Consider the following 18,719-nt stretch of genomic DNA (forward strand, 5'->3'; position numbering starts at 1 on the left):
CAGAAGGCAGATCCGCAGTTGCCTAGGGCCTGGGGTTGGGCAGGGTATTGATTGCAAAAGGGCATGACGGAACTTTGGAGATGATGTGACCAGTCTACCTTGATGGTGGTGGTGGTTCATGGATATGTACACCTGTCAAAACTTATCAAATGTAAACTTAATATGGATACATTTTATTGTATGTAAATTATACCTCAATAAAGTTGATTTTTTTTTTTTTTTTTTTTTTTTTTTTTTTGTGGTACATGGGCCTCCCACTGCCGTGGCCTCCCCCGCCGCGGAGCGCAGGCTACGGACGCGCAGGCTCAGCGGCCACGGCCCACGGGCCCAGCCGCTCCGCAGCACGCGGGATCCTCCCGGACCGGGGCTCGAACCCGCGTCCCCCGCATCGGCAGGCGGACTCCCAACCACTGTGCCACCAGGGAAGCCCAATAAAGTTGATTTTTAACAATCAATTCCTCAGAAAATCCTTCCCTGACCACTCCCCTCTCAAACACCCCTTGGTAAACACACCCTTCAGAAGCTGTATTTTCTTCCGCTTCATTTCCCCAAGTCTGTTTGTTTTGTTTTAAGATTTTTTTGATGTAGACCTTTTTTAAAGTCTTTATTGAATTTGTTACAATAGGGCTTTCCTGGTGGTGCAGTGGTTAAGAATCTGCCTGCCAATGCAGGGGCCACGGGTTTGAGCCCTGGTCCAGGAGGATCCCACATGCCACGGAGCAGCTGAGCCCATGCGCCACAACTACTGAGCCCACGTGCCACAACCACTGAAGCCTGCACGCCTACAGCCCGCGCTCCGCAAGGAGAAGCCAACGCAATGAGAAGCCCACGCACCGCAACGAACAGTAGCCCTCGCTCACCGTGGCTAGAACCACTAGCCCGCTCGCCACAATGAAGACCCAATGCAGCCAAAAATAAATAAATAAATAAATAAAGCTTTAAAAATTTGTTACAATATTGCTTCTGTTTTATGTTTTAGTTTTTTGGCTGCAAGGCATGTGGGATCTTATCTCCCCATCCAGGGATCGAACACGCACCCCCTGCATTGGAAGGCGAAGTCTTAACCACTGGACTGCCAGGGAAGTCCACCCAAGTTTGTAATTGTGTTTTTATTGGTTTCCTGTTAACTGCCTCCAGACAGGGAGCACCAAGAGGTCCCAGACCCCACCTCTCCAGCTCACCACTGATGGCTAAACACCAGGCCTGCACACAGTAGGTGCTCAACAAACACCCATTAAACAAGGGGATGCAGGGCTGGTGAATGGAGAGGGCCTGAGGGAAGAGCAGCGGCCAGCTGGGACCCAGCCAAACCTGCTGAGCTAGAGTTCTGTGGACTGGATGACCTCCGGCCCGTCCACGCGGGGCCCTGGCTCCACCCCAGGGAAGTTGAGTCTGTGCAATTCCTCTGAGATGTCCACGAAGCTCTTGCCTCTGGTCTCAGGGAGGAAGAAGCCAGTGTAGACGGCCCCACAGACACAGACACAGAGGAAAGGCACATAGAGGAAATGGGACAAGCCCTCCTGTGGGTTAAGAGACCCAAGATCTGGTGTGGCCCATTCAGCCCCCACACGGAAGGCCCCACCACAGGTCCTGATGAGGGACTTGACCCTCTTGGCTCAGATAAGCCCCATCCCCTTCAGTCTCACACCTCCTGGATGGAGCCTCCCCTGGGGTTCTCATGCTGACAAGAACAAAACCTATGGCAGGGCCCCCGGGAGGGAGGGGCAGGCAGGCCTACCATGATGAAGGGGAACCCCAGCCCGACTAGGAAGAGCATGGTCCACATGAGCGCCCCGCAGACCATGTAGGCAGCAGGCCGGGCCATCTGGTCAAACAGCTCTGTGGCCAGGATCCCGGTCACTCCGGCTGGAAGGAGGAGTGGGGACAGGAGGCTGCCAGCCAGGGCTCCCTGGCCGGCCTTCCCCCCACCTTGCCCCAGACAAGAAAGTGGGGCCCTTCCAGAACTCCTCCAGCCATTCCCTCCCAGAAGCCTGTACAGTGGGGGGAGGGCACACCCAAGCATCCTTCACCCAGACATCCGTGCTCCTTCAGCCAGGCCCAAAGGCAGGAGCTCTTCCCACTCACCAGGGCCAATGCCAAAGCTGAGGATGAAGGCAAAGAGGCAGGACATGGCCAGGTAGGGCATCCATGGGAGGGAGCTCTGCGACAGAGGGGCGGGGGTGGGGGGTGGTGAGGTGAGGTCAGGCGGGGCCCAGCCGCCCGGCCCTCATCCACGCCCAGCTACCTGCAGGCACAGGGCCGCTGTGAAGACGCTCCCCCAGCAGGTCATCAGGCCGTACCCCCCCATCAGCAGCATCCGTCGGCCCACCCTCTCGATCACCACACACTGCAAAGGAAAAGGAGCCCTCACTGATTCACTGGTGTGGGCCACGGTCGCGGTCCCCTCGGTTTGCGGGCCAGCAGTGGGGAGGGGCCTCATGAGGAAGCTGGGGAGGCGGGCGCGAGAGCAATTTACCGCTTCAGTGGATTAAGACATTATTAACTTCTCAGAGGACCTCAGTCATTCAACCTCATTCAGTTTCCCCATCTCAAAATGGTGGTGGGAGTGCCCGGCAAACTAGGTGCTCGATAAGTGCTTGCTAACTCGCCGTATTTTAACATAGCGACCTGAAGTGGAAGTGGCTTAGCGCCGAGGCCTGCGGTCCCCGGAGGGCCAGCACCCCGAGGATCAGCACCCCGAAGGTGAGCACCCCGAGGGCTAGCACCCCGAAGGGTCCGTCGCAGGGCTGGGGGATGGGGTGTCATCCCGGAGGCAGACTCACGCTGAGCAGCGCAGCCAGCAGCTCGCAGCCCCCGGTCCCGATGGTGGCGTACTGGACCTTCTCCGGAGGAATCCGCGCCTGGCTGAACACTGCCGACGCGTAGGCGTACACCTGCCGGGGGCGGGGGAGGGGCGAGAGGCCGAGGCGCACCGGCTCTCTCCCGGACCCTGCTCCACCCCCTTCCCCCTCCCCTCTCCCCCCAACACCGACCTGGCCCGGACTGCTCACCGCGTCGTTCCCGCACAGCTCCACGGCCCCGCCCAGCACCACCAGGCTCGCCACCTGCCTCCGCAGCGCACGGTCCCGGAACAGCTCCCACGGGCGCCGCGCGCGCCGGCCCTGGCAGGCGGCGCGCTCCCGCTCCAACTCGGCCAGCTCCCCGGCCAGGTCCGCGGGGCCCCGCAGCCGCTGCAGCGCTGGGGGAGGGGGCAGGGCAGAGGACGCTGAGCTCCCTCCCCCAGGCCCTCTGTGGCCCCCACAGTGAGCTGCCCACGCCCACCTCCTTTCGCCTTCCCAGGGTCCCCTTGGTCTGATGGGGATGATCAGTTCACAGCACCACGGAGCAGAAAGGGCTTTAGAAACTCGGGGTTCTGCGGTTGCATCACACAGGACACGACAATTGTGGCAGATCTCCACTGCCGTCTCAGTTCTCCACCCGTCCCTGGGCCATGGGATTTGGCAATTGCTCCCACTAAGGAGGCGTGTATACATCTGCCCCTTGGTGCTGGGCTCCCCCCTGCGACTCTCCCTGGCCCGTAGAATTAGGCTGTAGGAGGGCGTGCCGCGTGTTCCAATCCAGCCTCAAGAGACCTGCTGGTTTCTATTTGGTCTTCTGTCATCATCATAAAAACTTGCGGTGGGGCTGGCCCACTGGTCCCAGGAAAAAGCAGAGATGGCCCAGCTGGGACCGTCCTAGATCAGCCAGTGCCCAGCTGACCCACACCAGTGACAGAGCCTCCAGCCAGACCTAACCTTCATCAGCCAACCCCAGAGAACTAAGAGGCTTGGGCTAAGTAATTGCTTCCTTGGTCTCCTGAGGAGGTGCGACTGTTAGGCAACAAGAAAAAAAACGGACCCTGGTGCCGGAGTAGGAGACGCCATAACTAGGGCCTATGACATACAGTGTTGGTTCCTAACCAGGCAGAGGATGGTGAGGAGGCTGGAAGAATGAAAGCCCGTGTAACGTGCAAGAAACAAAACAGGTCTAATGAACTTCTGGACTTGGGCAAAGAGATCTCCAAGTGTCGAAAGCATGAACTAGCTGCCTTTACCTGAGTATTCTGAGCTGATTGTAAGGTAAATGAGCTCAAAAAGACCTTCAGAGGGAACACAATTTAATCAAATTTAACTTATTCCAGAGCTTGCTAGGTTAGTTAAATAAAAAAGAAAAAGAAATCTGTTTCTCATCTCTAGCTTCTCCATCTAGCAGAGTCCTAGGTTAAATCACAGCCTGAGAGCAAAGACTAAATCCAGAGCAAGGCCAGCGAGCCCTGGCCTGAGGGTAAAGATCAAATCAAGGGTATGGCTTACTGCAGTGCCTCATAGACCCTCCTGGCTGGAAAAGCGGGCATTACAGAGGCTTAAGGGTATTGGTCCACCCCAGCTCGACATGCCCTAAATTCCAGTAATTAGGTTGCAAGAGAGAAGCATGTCTCGAAAAGAATTGTGGGTGTGGCTTTCTGGCACATAAATCAAATGCACAGAAAATTCACATCATTTTTGGAGAAAGTTGTATTGACAGAAGCTCTGCCAGCCTGGATGAAAAGACACCAAGACAGTTCGAAATGTAAAGACTTCTGTGCCCCAGTTTTCTATAGGTACATTTTCCAGGGCCCTCTTCAGGTGTCAAGGAAGGTGATAGAAAAGGAAGGACTTCTCAGTGGCCTGGGGAGCCCCTCCCTGGGGGCAGAGCCAGGGCTTCATGCAGGAGCACTCTCCATCCCAGGGCAGGGGAACATGGCAGGGTTTTCCCAGGGGCACTCAGCATTGCTATGGATCGGCAACTGCTTTCTGCCTCCTTGCCGCCTCTTTTTTGAAAAACATTTTTTCACCAGTGTCTGCTGAGTGCGTGCGAGGCAGAAGACTTCTGTTTATCTCCTAGGTCTTTGGCTCAAGAAAAGGCATATATAGACTTGACATGATCTTAAGATCCTGGACTTCAAGCCTGATGCCATGATTGGGTGAGACTTGGTGGGGGTGGGGGGTGTTTCCGGATAGCACTGAGCATGTTCCTGCTCAGGGGAGGGACATGAATAATAATTGTGGCCACCATGGCAAGCTGGGAAGAATACATTAGTGGGCCCTGGTCTTCGCCCCTTGCCACATGAGTGGAGATGCCATGGATTTTCCCATCTCTGGACTTTGGGTTCAGTGACATGACTCTCCTTGGCTAATGGGAGGTTAGTGGGCAGGAAGGGACCAAAGGTTTGGAAAGTGCTTGTGCAGTGGATCTGCCTTCTGGGCTAGTCTGTCAGTACCAAGAGTGCGAGGAGCAGCGTGTGCAGCAGAGCTGAACTGCTCCAGCCCAGACCAGCCTCAACTGGCCAGCCCCAGCTGACCCCAACACCATGAGCCAGCCCAATTGAGATCAGCAGGGTCGTTCAAACAGCCCAGCAAGTAAATGATAGAAGATGCAGTAAAGGATTGTGTGCTTTAAGCCAGAGATTTTGGGATTGTTCCTTCGCCATCATTATTGTGGCCATAGCTAACAGGGAAGACCATCAGCCCAGCTGGCATTGGGCCCTTGAGGTCTTCCTCAGTGTTTCTTCATCTTGCATGTCAGGCAGGGGGCAGGTGGTGCTCCTTCTCTGCACCACCCTGGGGGTTCCCAGATGGCAGGTGCTGGGTCTGTTCCATCCCACTGCCTTGGCGCTTAGGACAGCCCCTTGATAAAGAGCTCTGAAGGGATGGATGGATCATGAAATTGAGGCACAAAGAGAGGGATAGCTTTTCCTGAATAAATGCGACCCAGGAAATGAGGACCCACGTGCTCTGGCCAGATGTGCCCCATGGTCAAGGGTGGTCTGGAGGCCCGAGGTCAGGGACTCACCTGCCAGACAGGCCTCGGAGTCTCCACAGTCAATGAGGAGGTAGCGTGGGCTCTCGGGGAGCAGGGGCAGGGAGGCCAGCTGGAGCACCCCAGGCACCAGGCAGCTGGCCAGCAGAAGGGGCCAGGCCTGCGGGCCACCCAGGAGCTCCCTGGGGAGACAGAGGAGAGGCTGGGCCAGATGCCTCATTGTCAGAGCTCTGTCCCCTACCGGCCCCCCTGAGGGCAGAGGGTCTGCATTACCCTGTGCCTCTTCCCAACCAGCTCTGGGTCTGGACACCCAGGTAGGGAGCCACGATAGGACAGGGTCATAGCCCCACCTCATCCCTGGCAACTCCTCTCCCCAGGGCTCTTCCCAGGGCACAGGGCTCTGCCCTCACCTCCCTTTTCTGGGATGAACAGGACACGCTCCCTTTAAAAGCCCAAACTTGCACCCTCTCCTCTTTGCTCCCTGATCCAGAGAGGCGAGAAGATGGTGACTCACACCAAGTGTGGCTGACTGACACCACACTGGCCAGATGCATGTGGACAGGGTTTCAACGCCTTCATACAAGGAAGCAACGCCTTAATCCACTTGCGGGGGTAGGGGAGAAATTTAGGTGAAGAAGGGCTTTCCCTGGCATCCCTCTAACCTCTCAGTGCACGTGGGGTGGGGGGGTGGCACTTACCTGAGTCCAACCACCTGACCCATCATGATCCCCAGGGCGGTGAAGATGGCTGAGGTCATGGCCACAGCCCCTCGGAGCTCCGTGGGGGCGCTCTCCCCCAGGTACATGGGCTGGACGTTCATGCTCACACCTGGACAGGAGCACAGCAGCCGTCAGCCACAGGCTGGACTCCCGCAACGCTTGGGCCCGCCTCTCCCCCCCACCCCCGCCCGCCCCCGCCGCAGCCTTGGCACCACCAGCCCAACATCTACAGGCACTGAGTGCTGCTCCCTCAGCCCAAGCGCTCTGAGGGGTTCCTCCCCACCTGATGTAGGGCCAGCAGGACTCCAGTCAGCTCCCAGGACTTCTGAGAGAGAAGCCCTATCACCGGGAGGAGTGTGAGGGGCTCAGAGGGAGCAGATGCCCACCAGCGGCCCCGGCTCTCACCTCTTATATCAACTACCACTGCATGTTCTCCCCCATCTTGGCTTCCCTGGGGACGCACCTCGCACCCAGGCAGCCAGTGGGAAAATGGAACTGGATGGCGCCCCCACTGCCCACCCCAGAGGGTGACAGTCGGCAAAAGCTAGGAGGCCGCAGTCCTGGGGCACCATCCACCTGGGAACACGTCAGGGAGTGCTGCTCCATCCCCTCCCTGACGTGGGAGCAGGAAACAGCCCTCAACAAGGTCCTGCCTCTCTCTGAGCACTGGGTCGGGGAAGCTGGGAGGAAGGTGGGTGCACTGATTGCCAGAAGCTCTCCCACAGAGGTACACCCACTCTTCCTACAGACAATTAGGGAGGGATTCCTTCTGTGCCATGTACTCAGGGCAGAAAGTTTGACCTGGTCCCTCTTCCCTGAAATGTGGGCTGTTCTGAGTGACTCACTTCTAATAAGTAGACTGTGGCAAAACTGATGGTGTATGACTTCTGAGATTAGGCCATAAAATGCACTGGGACTGCGTCCTTGTGCACACACGTGGGCTCCCTCTCTCCCATCACTTCCTCTGGAGAAAACCAGCTGCAGTGCTGTGAGAACACTCAAGCAGCCCTATGGGGAGACCCATAAGCTGAGAAGCCCGGGGCTCCTGCAAACAGCACACGAGGGCGCCATGTCAGAAGCACGTCCTCCAGCCCCAGCCAAACCTCAGGTGACTGCAGCCCTGCCTGACAACTTGATCACAGCCTCCTGAGAGGCCCCAAGCCAGGACCACCCAGCTAAGACACTCCTGGTTCCTAACCCAGAGAAACCATGAGTTAATAAATGTTGCTGGTGTTAAGCCACTAAATTGTGGAGTACTTTGTTTCACAGGAATAGATAACTAACTAATAAAGACATCAGCACCTGGCTGTATAAACAGTAGGAGTCAAGGGGGATTGTTGATGGGCACCCCTAAAAGCCCAGGTGGACACGCTTAAAATTCTGCTCCCTCCCATGACAAGCCCCAGAGCCTGAGGGGTCCCTAAGAGGCTACTCTGCTTCTGTAGGGAAGATCAGAGAGCTCGTCCTAGATGCCTTTTCATCTTGACTGCCAGGAAGCTCCCAGCTTAGAGGACTTCTGTTGGTTTAAGTTTGGGGATGTTTGCCCTCCCATCCCTTACAACTTTTCCATTTTTCTAGATCCACTTTAAGTACCTAGTTATATGACCCTTTTAAGATAAATCATATCTAATCATTCTGCAAAAAAAAATGGTGGGCATGAATGGAAGACAAATCAATGAATGAAGGGAATAAAGAGGATACAGGAAAGAGTAGGAACAGAGGCAGGAGGGGATCCCCCACACACACACACTGTACCTGCGCTGACGCCCACGAGCAGCCGCCCCAGCATGATCATCTCAAAGGAGCCTGCTCTGCGGCTGAAGCCAAACAGGGTCGCTGCAGCCACCACGAAGATGTTATTCACCAGCAGGGACTTCTTCCTTGGGGAAGCCAAACACAGGCGAGAGAGGTGGGTTCAGTCCTGAGGACCACCCCTGGGGACCCTTCTCTGAAGCTGCAGCCAGCCCTGATCAGACCTGTGTGTGCATGAGGGGACTGAGTCAGGAGTGTGAGCTACACGAACAGAAATGACGCTGGCCACTGTAGCTGGGGTCACTTGTGGGATGCCCCCAGGGGCCTACTCCCACTCCCCTCCTCCAATATGCCCCAAATTACTCTCCTTTCTGCCTCCACCATGGCTTGAAGTGACAGAACTCGTATGGCTTTATCCCTACAGATCGAGTATTGCTCTCCTCACACTCCTCTGTAAAGCAAAGGGCCTAATATCTGATTTCTCAGACTCAAGGAAACCCTGGGGAGGAAGAACAGGGACTTCCGGAGTGAGGGAAGGGACACCTGGGAAGACAAGTCCCGTCCCGTTTCCTCCGTGCATTGCAGAGTCACTGTTCAGAAACTTCAGGATGGCTGGGTGGTCTCTGCCAGGCTGGTTCAACGGGACAGACAGCAAAACAGGAAGGGGCACTGGGCATGTCAGCAGCTCCACACAATGAGGCATCAGCTCTGGGCTCCTGACACCGCGCTCAGAGGCGCCGTCATGCAGGTCACCCAAGAGAGCCCACAGGAGGTCATATGGCTCATGTACTGACAAGGAAATGAGCCACAGGAAGCCGCTGGCCTGCTCCAAACCAACAGCACAGGGGTGAAAGATGGGCCAAAGCTCAGATCCCCTGGCCTAGAGAATGGAGAGTGACAGTGGATTATAACTTGATCCTGTGGTAACTCCAGTTGCGACTTATAAGCCACATATGGCTTCCTCACTGGTATAAATTAATACAGTACTTCCAGGACTTTCCTGGTGGTCCAGTGGTTAAGACTCCACGCTTCCAATGCAGGGGGCACGGGTTCAATCCCTGGTTGGGGAAGTTCTGCATGCCAATGCCGCGCGGTGCAGACAAAAACAAACAAACAAAAAAACACAGTACATCCATTGTAGCTATTTATCTGGCGAATGCATTTTGCTGCATTTCAATACACAGAAGACAGCAGAAACATTTACTTCCGCCCGGCAGGGAGAGTACTGCACCTTTCCGACCTCCTTAGGGACATGGCAGTTCTCCAGCTCTGGGCCACACCTGCTCCATGGGGAGCTGCCTGCCTCAGGCATCTTGCTGGCCCGCTGCTTTGATGACTTTATGCTGAAAGGACCTGGGGAAGAGGAAGCGGCAAGTGCACCCGACGTCATGGTAACATACAAGCATGACAGAGCGGGAGCCGCCACACCAGTGGAGTTCCTGACGTCCGAGGGCACATTTCCTCCAAAGTGCAGGATGGCTTGCTGCCCTTCCTCTAAGAAGGATGGACAAATCTCAGATGGCTTCTTTCTACTTTGGAGGCAGCCTGTCCCACAGTGAGTGTCGTGATTGATACCTACACTGGATGATTTGCAAACCTGGAAGCTGTGAGTGGAGTATGCCCTAGTGGGTCCAAACCAGCTGCCAGATGCTCCGCCCCTCGACCCTCTAGACCTGGGAGATTGTGGTGCTCAAAGTGCCTCCAAGGAGAATCCCAGTGCAAGACCTAGGATTTTGGAGTAAAACCACTACTTCAGTGAATTACTACCCCCTTAATCAGAAATAACTCCTGGCTGGTCACTAGGCCCTAGTGGAGAATAAACACCAGAATGGGGTGTTTGGCTATTGTTTTAGCCAGCTGAGTCCTGGTTTTCTGTTACTTGCCGTTGATACTCCTGCTAAATACACAAACATGTTATCTGTGCAATTTTGCTTCCAACAAAGGAGGTTACATCAGTGAAAGCGGAAGGATGGGTGCCCATTGAACTCAGTATCGCATTAGGAACCCTGTCATTCAGAAGTAGATGACCTCAGAGGGTAATAACCTGCTGAAGGACCCACACCATCAGGACTGCCATGCCCACTCAAGCATGAAGATTGGGGTCACCCCGATGGGCAAACAGCCTTAGGCCGGTGGAAGTGCTGACACAAGACAGGAGCAGAAAACTTGAGGATGGACGTTCCCGAGGCAGGTTTTGGAGTGACCAGCTCCAAAACCCAGGAGCAGACCCTCTACCTATGTTTCCAGGTTCTGGATCATACGCTTTAAACTAAAGTCATCCACTAGTTTCCTTTTTTTGATTAATTTTCCCTACACTTTCTTCTTTCTTCTTCCCATGAGGTGTCTTGAGGGCAGTTAAGTTTACCATTAAGTGTGTAGATTGCAGAATATCAACATGTTAACGGCAGGGCTGGCAGATTGGTCGTCACGTGGAAACTCTGCACTCAGGGAGGACACCTCTGTTGTGTCGTCCCTGGTGGCTGTGACGAGGCAGTGCCCTGGGTGGTCTCAGGAAGGACTGAACCAACTAACGTGAGGAGGGGCACATGGGGAGCTGAATATATGGGTGAAAGGTGCTGACACATGCTGGGTGGCCAGCCGTGGGGGGTACCATGAGAGCCGCTTGTTTTTCTGCCCAGCCTTGCTTCTCTCCTGCTGTCTCACGGGTGTAGGCGTGCAACCCAAGGTGGGCCAGGAACAACCTGTCTCCCTTGATTCTGAGAGCGAGTGAAGATGCTGGAGGTGGAACAAGGCTGGAGCTGATGCGCTGAAGGCATCTCCCAGGAGGAAAGTCCAGGCTAAGGTGGCCTTGCATCCTGCCCTCCCCAGGCCTGGCTTTTGACCACTTCCTTTTGTCCTATGAGCTGCCCCAGTATCCTTTGCGTTATCACAGTTTTCCATTCAGTCTGTCAGAGTCTGTCTCTCTTGTTTGCGACCCAAGATCTGTATCAGTTGGATACAAAGTGGGGCACTGGGGAGAAAACACCTGTTCACAGTCAGACAACGTGTGTTGTAATGGCAGCCATGGGTCCTCCCTCCCTCCCAGCATGGGACTCTTCCCTCTGCCACATCTGCTGGGAAATGTGAATCACCCAGTGAAACTGCAGGCAGAGCAGGAGGCCGGTGAGGAGTTGACGCAGGCCTGGGCCTGCCGGGCATCCTGCCCACACCCGGGGTGCCCCTCATTGAAGGGCATTTGGGGGCCCACGGGAAGCACTTACCTCCCCAGTGTGATGGCCAAGGGGCCAGCAAGCAGCGCTCCCAGAAGGCCCCCCACGGGGTACAGAGACACGATGAGGGACCACACGAGCAGGACCAGATGGTCGGGCAGCGGCCGGCCGGTTCGCATCTGCCACGTCTCATTGGTGAATTCCTGAATGTGCTGTGGACAGAGATGCCAGTCAGCCCCCCTGGGGCGGGGGCTCCCTCCCCACAACAGGCCTTCTCCCCACAGGCCCTGCCTCTGCAGAGCAGGCAAGTCTCCCCAGCAATCCTACTCCCTTCGGGGCAGGACCAAACTCACCCAACTGCAGGGCACTGTGCCGTCTCTTTCAAACACAGTGTCTCCTGGGGCTCAGAGCTGGCCAGTCTCTATGTGCCCCTCTGAGTCCACTAACAGCCCCCCTCCCCCACTTTTGGCCTGGGAAGCCACCTGCATGGGCCACATCAGCAGGCTTCCCTGATGACCAGCTTTCTGATGGACTTGGCCATCAGTGAGCATCAGCAGAGCAACAGAGGAGGCGGGAGGGGTGTTTGTCCCCAGGGCTCCTTCACTGGGGGCACCTCAGGATTGCTGCAACGCCTGACCAAAAGACCCAGATACTCTCCTCTTGGTCAGAGATGAATGTCAGGGTCTGGCTGGTCTTAGGCCTCCCAACAGGACGTGAAGGAGGACATGAGGATGACCAGGGGGTGTAGGTGAGCAGGCCAGCTCAGGGTAATGGCTGTTAGCCTGGTGCCCGCCTGGTCCCTCTGCGGGAAGGACCTGTCCAGGGGAGCTGGGACCAGGGCCAGCTTCCCCTGACCTGGGCTTGAAATCCTCAAGGGTGACCATTCAAGGGGGTAGGGGAAGCCTCAGAAGCCAAGGAAGTCTCATTTGCAGGAGCCAGTGATGGCACATGGGAAGCAAGGCCTGAGAGTGTCCTGCTGTGGGCAGATCCCTCTCCAGCCTGCAAGTTTGCACTGAAGTGGACACTCGCATGCTTGTTAAATAAACAAATAAAAAAGCAAATGGAGCTCAGACCCCCCTTTCTAAACCCTTCATTTCATCCTCTTTTAAGGGACTGGGCAGCTATAGTTGTTTCTGCCCAGAATGTACTCCCATCCCCAACTTCTAAGCAACAACATGCTTTGAGGGAAATTCTTTCCCCTTGACAATTACAGCCCCCTACACAGTTGGTCACCTGACCCAGGCCTGGCCAATCAAAGTGCTCCACCCTCCTGACCACATGATTGGCCTAGTGGGCATGTGATCCAAACCAGCCAATCAAACTCTTCCCCAGCCTTTCTGTTGGAACTAACGGGGAGGACTTCTGTTTGGGGGTTCCCAGTCCAGGACAGGAAGTGAGCCTGGTGACAGCTGCTCTCTTGCACTGGGTGGAGGATGATGCCCCGCACGGATAGGGGAGCCCCAGTTCCATCCTGGGACCTGTTTCCTGCAGCCCCCCCTCCTTCACAGCTATGTGACAGGACACTTGCCCTTCTCACTTAGGTGGGATAGAGGTGGCTTCTATCAATGGGGCTGAGAGATTCATCCTTTCCACAGGCATTTACGGAACATCGGCACAGGCCAGGACAGAGTCAGGTGCTGGGGACTCAAAGATGACTTGGACACTGAGAGGAGACCAGCAGGAGGCTGAGACCAAGGGCTGGGGAGGGAGGGTGACCCCAGCTGGGGGGCTGCTAAAGGAAGGCTTCAGGGAGGTGATGGCATTTGGGTGGCTCTTGAAGGGCTTCTTGCAGGCGGGGCAGAGAGGGCTTCCCATCAGAAGGAGTCTTCAAGGAAGGGCTGGGTGCATTTGGGGAACTGCATTTAACTTGCTTTGGTAGCGGAGTTGGGGGAACGAAGGTGGGAGACAGGTGGACAGGTTCTGATCCCAGGAGGCCTTGGACTTCAGGTGGATGAGTCTGTCCTTATTCCTGTAGGCACTGGGGAGCCACAGAATGTTTCTGGGCAGGGGAGTGGTTTGATCAAACTTGAGAGGATCTAGAAGGGGGAGGTCAAAGGCAGGTAGGCCAGTGATACAGGCAGGAAAGACGGGGTCTGAACTGGGATTGTGGAAGAGACCCGAGGAGAAATGGCTGGAAGCCAGAGGCAGTTAGGAAGGACTTGGTGTCCAAGAGGGAGGGAAGAGTCAGGGCGGACCCCAGTCACTGGGTGGATGGTGGAGTCATCTACTGACATCAGGGACTCAGGAGAACTTGCGAGTTTCAGGGGAGGATGCAGAGCTGGGTTTGAACTAGCAGGGCCTGTGGAACATCGCAGTGGAGGTGGACATGTGGGAGAAAGCGCCACCAAGTGGATGCTGGCCTGAAGATCTGCTGCAGGCAGCTGCTGGCCCTGGCCCAGCACCCACTGGGATGGTGACGGTGCACATGTGGGATACATACCGAAGTCGGGGCATTGATGATGGAGAGGTTGTAGCCAAATTGAAAAGTCCCACCAATGCCAGCCGCACAGATGGTCAGGAGCAGGACCCTGCCCTGGAACTGAGGAGAGAGGAGAGGACACAGAGTGCCTGATTACAGCCTCCACCAATCCCAGCACTGCAATCTATCTGAACCAGGCAATGATGGCTCCACTTTGCAGATGAAGAAACTGAGGCAGAGAGGAGTTGCCTGGGTCATATGGCTGGCAGGTAGCAGAGGCACCCCTAGCCTTCTGCTCTGAGTCCAGGATCTCTCTGCCCCTTCACCCCTGACAGCATTTTCCTGAGATGGACAGCCATTCCGGGCCCTCCTTGCAGGGCTGCCCCTGGGCATGCCTGCTGTGGCTCAGGGGACAATGCCTTGAGCTGGGGCCCCACAGGCGTGAAGCTCTGCCTCTGGTAGGACAGGAGTCCCTGAGCTACAGTGACTCGCCCCAGTGAAACTCTCTCAACAGAGTGGCTGGGCCTCCCTCTCTTCCCTCCCAGCCTGTTCTGCCAGGAGGCTAAGAGGAGGGGCCACACGGACCTACATGTGTGGGGGCCTGGGGGGCACATGGAGCAGCAGAGCAGCCTGGTCCCAGTGCTAGCTCTGCCCTTCCTCCCTCATCTTCTCTGAGTGGCTTCCTCGCTGGCCCTGGTGATGATAATGGCTACCTTCAGGCTGCGGGACAGCCAATGCGCATGTGCACTACACACACCTGGTACAACAAAGGGCAGCTTTTCATCCTCATGCAGCACCCTTAGAGATGGAGGGAGAACTCCCCAAGGCACCCAGCTCAGCGCCCTGATGCCCCATTATTAGATTGGTATCTTTTTCGGGGGATTCACAGTCTTATTTATATTTTTTCTCATAATTTTTAATTACAAAATAACATGCTCGTTAAATTTTTTGAAAATCCAGTGTACGCTAACAGTTCTCCACTCTCCCAAATAGCAGTGAACTGCTTCCCTCAGATATTTTCTGAGACATTCACAAAGTGGTTAACTATACAAAAATCAAATTGTTGATCTTTTCCTAGTAACTCTATACTACCTTTCTTGCTCGGGCAAATTGTCCCTCAAGTATATAGCACTGTGTCATATTTATTATTTTTTTAATACTTAAATACAAGCTTCAAGTCAGAAGGATGTTTGGCTAAGAGCTTTCTGAAGAATTTCCAGAACCTGAAGACTACTTACTCATTCATCAGTGAAATACCAAGTGCCTGTCCCAGCCAGGAACTGAGCTGGGAGGCACATACGTGGGGGAGGTGGGGGGAATGACAGACCTGCTTTCACCGTATTGTGAGAACCTGGCCTGGGGGTGGGGAGGTAGAGGAAGAGGCTCTGAGGGCAGGATCCTGCCAAAGATCTTGCCACAGGTCTGCAGGCAGGTCTATGACAGGCACCCTGGCTGCCCGCAAGTTCCTACAAGGTCTAAGTAACTTCCTCCCAAGCCTGAAGCCATAGGGGGAAGCCAGGTGAGAACCCAGGAGTCCCCTCTCGCTGGAGTCACTGGAAGCACCCTGCTGGGCTGCCCGGAGGTGAGAGTTCCACTAAGAGAGCAGATCTGCAGGAAGCAGCAAGTCACGCACCGCCTGATGAGAACGGAGCCCATGTGGCAGGGGTGCTGGCAGGTCTCCAAGACAGCATAAATTACTTCATTCCATGAGATCGTGCATGGAGATTGCCTAGTCCTCTGACTGGTCATGAAAAGCATTCAGACATTAGCTATGGTGGTGATTATTAAGTCAGTGAATAAAGATTTCTTGCTTCCCTACTGTGGGCAATAAATCTACTGTTCTAGGTGCTGGGGATATAGTAGTGAACAAAAGAGACGAAATCCGTGACCATTCCAGCGGGGGAAGACAGGCAGTAACAAATAAACAAGGAAAATACATAGTATGTCAGCTGTGCGACGTAGACAGAAAACAGGCGAAGGTGAGAGGGGGTGTCTGGAAAAGGTGGTCAGGGAATACGCCATGAGAAGGGGGCATCCGCACAAAGACTTGAAGGAGGTGAGGGGAAGCGCCATGCAGATCAGCGCCGGTTGGCGGGGGAAACCCTGAGGCGGGGTGGTGAGCGGTATAGGCTTGCTCTTCCCGCTGCCCCGCCCCCTCGGTGCAGCAGGACGGAACCAGCGTGGAGATGAAGGTTGGGGAGAGAAGTGAAGATGGGAAACAGGCCCAGGACGGGATGAGGCGGCCAGGACTGCAGTGCCCAGGGTCTGCTGATTCTGGGGGCGTGTCCGGCCCACACGAGGACCAGAGGGATGCTAGCCTGGGACGCGGCCGGTGCGCAGGTCCCGCACACTGCGCCCCAGCCCAACACTGCGCGTGAACGCATGCTCTTGTTCGTCTGGGCCGAGTACCTAGCTCCACTGTGCAAACAAGGATCAGATACTTCTGTACACTGGACGCGTTCGTTGAGCCTTCCCGAGGGCACGCCAGTCCGTAATCCCTCATCCGAGTAGCCTGGGCCGGCAGGTCTCGGAATTCAGACGTTTGCGAAAAGCGGATCGGCGTGGAAGAGGGAAGCGCATGCGTAGTGGGCGTTTGCGAAGGCTCGCACAAAGCTTACCTTAGCCAGAGCGCGCGGCCAAGACACGTGCGCAGGCGCACAGGGCGTAAAGGGGGTGGGGGGCTGGGCTCCCGCGAGCGGGTCACCTGAGTCCGAGGCTGTAACGGCGGCTCGTGTTCATCCTCCATCCCTCCCTTTCTGCAGCTCTGAAGGTGAAAAGCCACTGACTCCTTACTCGGCCGAGCCTGTGGCCCATCTCCGCAGACCGGAAGGGGGCTCAGGTCCGAAGTCACCACGGCCAACCCCTGCATCCGCCTCCGCATGTCTTGGCCTGATCAGCGCGCTCCAGACTCGCCCGAAATCCCGGCCCTGGCCCCTAGTCCCCTCGTCTCCTCCCCCGCTGCCGCCTCCGGAGTGACTCTCAGCCCGTCACTGCTGCGCTCTTCTTTGGACCTCCGCCGCCGCCCCTTCCGGCCCCTCTGCCCGGCCTCCTCTCACCCCAACCTGGCGCCCCTGCCCGCCTCCGGGAGGCCCCTGTCCCCAGGCACTATGAGGGCCGAGCCCTTGATTCTTCACAGACATCCCCACTCTCCTCCAGTACAGGTGTCCCCGCCCTTTCCCCCCGGAGGAGGGACAGGATTAGGAGGGCCAAAAGGCAGACCCACCAGTCTGGAGAGCTCTCATCCGTCCGTCCTGGCAGAGCCAGTGACTTGGAACGCGGATGGGAGACCCAGTCTCGGGTTGCAGCCCAGGGATCCATTCCGTGAGAGGCCAGCTCGGCCTATGCGACAAGATTAGTCCGGCCCAGTGGACCTTGTGAGATGAGGAACCACCGGGTCCACTGGGCAGGATTAATCTTTTATTTCTCAGGGCTTCTCAGGTCCTTCATGAACCCAGGAGTTGGATTAAGGCCAAATCGAAACCAGTTGCCAAAGATGCTATTTTTGGTCATAGGAACATAGACCTGAAAATTACCCTAGGAAGTCATCTGAGCAAAGACTGTGATAGGACATACACCAGAAGGGATACTGTTTTATTTTTGCTGCCCTGAACTTTTAAAAGTTTCTAAAAAACATCATGCATTTTTAAAGGAAAAATATCGATACAATAAATAAAATATTAGCAGTTGCTAAGTGCGTGCCTTTCTGCATCTAATGAGATGATCCACTGCTGCGATAATACCGTCTTCGCTCCCTCCCCGCCGCCCCCCACCATGGACACCTCGCTGGAGTCAGCCCCCCAATGCGTGGGCTCCCCAGCCACGAACTATTATCCTTAAGCAAGGGAGCTTGAGGTTTCTCTTCGGCAAACATTAATCAGGAGTTTAACCTTGAGTGTGTAAAAGTCAAGGCTGTGAGTGTTTGTGGCTGCCCAGTGCTGATGGCTAATCCTCTCAACGTCCCTGAGACTCCACAAGGTGGAGTCTGTGTCCGCAGCACCCCTGCAGCCCTGCTGGAAGTCGGGGCTGGGCTTTCAGATCTCCAAGTCCAGCGCAGACCCTACGGGATGGGGCCGTCAAACCACGCCTGAGTCAGGGGAGCGTGGAAAGACAACCCCCACGCGTGCCGACTCCTTCTCCGGGGAGCTTCCCGCGTGAATTCCCACCCAGTCTTGGTTTCCCTGGTGAGAAGGCAGAGGTGGGGGTGTTACAAAATCTTGGCTCCCTGTCCACCGATGCCGAATAGAAATAAGGAGACAGAGTTTGGAGGAAATAGAACAGAGTAGCTTTATTCCTTTTGCCAGGCAAGAGGGGAAGACAGTAGGCTAGCGCCTCAAGAACTGTGCCCCCCTCCTTGGGGAATCGGAGATTTTATATGTGGGGCTCGCAGTCCGGGGTATATGATAAGGATCAAAAGTAGTGAAGGTCTTGCATTTTTCTTCTGCAAATTCATGGCCAAAGCTGGTATCAGGCGGCTCAGCAACCAGGTCTGGTGTCCCTGAAGTTATCGGCTGGTGACCTTCTTTCTGAAATGAAGAGTGCTACAAGGGAGTGTAGGGGGAGAAGAAAGGCCAGGTGCAAAGGGTAATTTGTATGGAGTCAGAGAGTAATCAGCTTTGTGAAGAAGTCTAGCTACAAGTGTTTATTAGTAGTAATAGCTAAAGAATAACCAAGATTACTTAACTCTTTCAGGCCTGTTTATATTGTTTCCCCGGCCTGTTCACTGTTTCCTTATTTTCCTTGTTTATCAGAAAATTCTCATGTCTATTTTTGCTGCAACAGGGGCAAGGGAGGAGGGGTGGCCTGCTTTCAGTCACCAGTGCTCAGGACTTCCGGGAGGGAGGCCAACGTGGGTGGTGACGC

At 55.5% G+C, this 18,719-nt stretch overlaps 1 protein-coding gene across 1 annotated transcript; it reads right to left on the bottom strand.

Annotated features, from left to right (window-relative positions):
- Positions 1-1,245: 1,245 nt before the first annotated feature.
- Positions 1,246-16,830, bottom strand: SLC2A11 (solute carrier family 2 member 11). The gene is made up of 12 exons (XM_081252581.1): positions 16,564-16,830; positions 13,881-13,979; positions 11,492-11,652; positions 8,274-8,398; positions 6,498-6,627; positions 5,833-5,981; positions 3,012-3,199; positions 2,784-2,894; positions 2,246-2,347; positions 2,086-2,161; positions 1,739-1,866; positions 1,246-1,520 (listed from the first exon to the last, which is right to left on the bottom strand). The coding sequence occupies exons 1-12, from the start codon at positions 16,738-16,740 to the stop codon at positions 1,320-1,322; spliced, it is 1,647 nt and encodes a 548-aa protein (XP_081108707.1). The 5' UTR covers positions 16,741-16,830; the 3' UTR covers positions 1,246-1,319.
- Between the last annotated feature and the right edge of the window lie 1,889 nt (positions 16,831-18,719).

This window comes from Mesoplodon bidens (genome assembly GCF_964165515.1).
Source record: "Mesoplodon bidens genome assembly, chromosome: 13".
NCBI classification, from domain to species: domain Eukaryota; kingdom Metazoa; phylum Chordata; class Mammalia; order Artiodactyla; family Ziphiidae; genus Mesoplodon; species Mesoplodon bidens.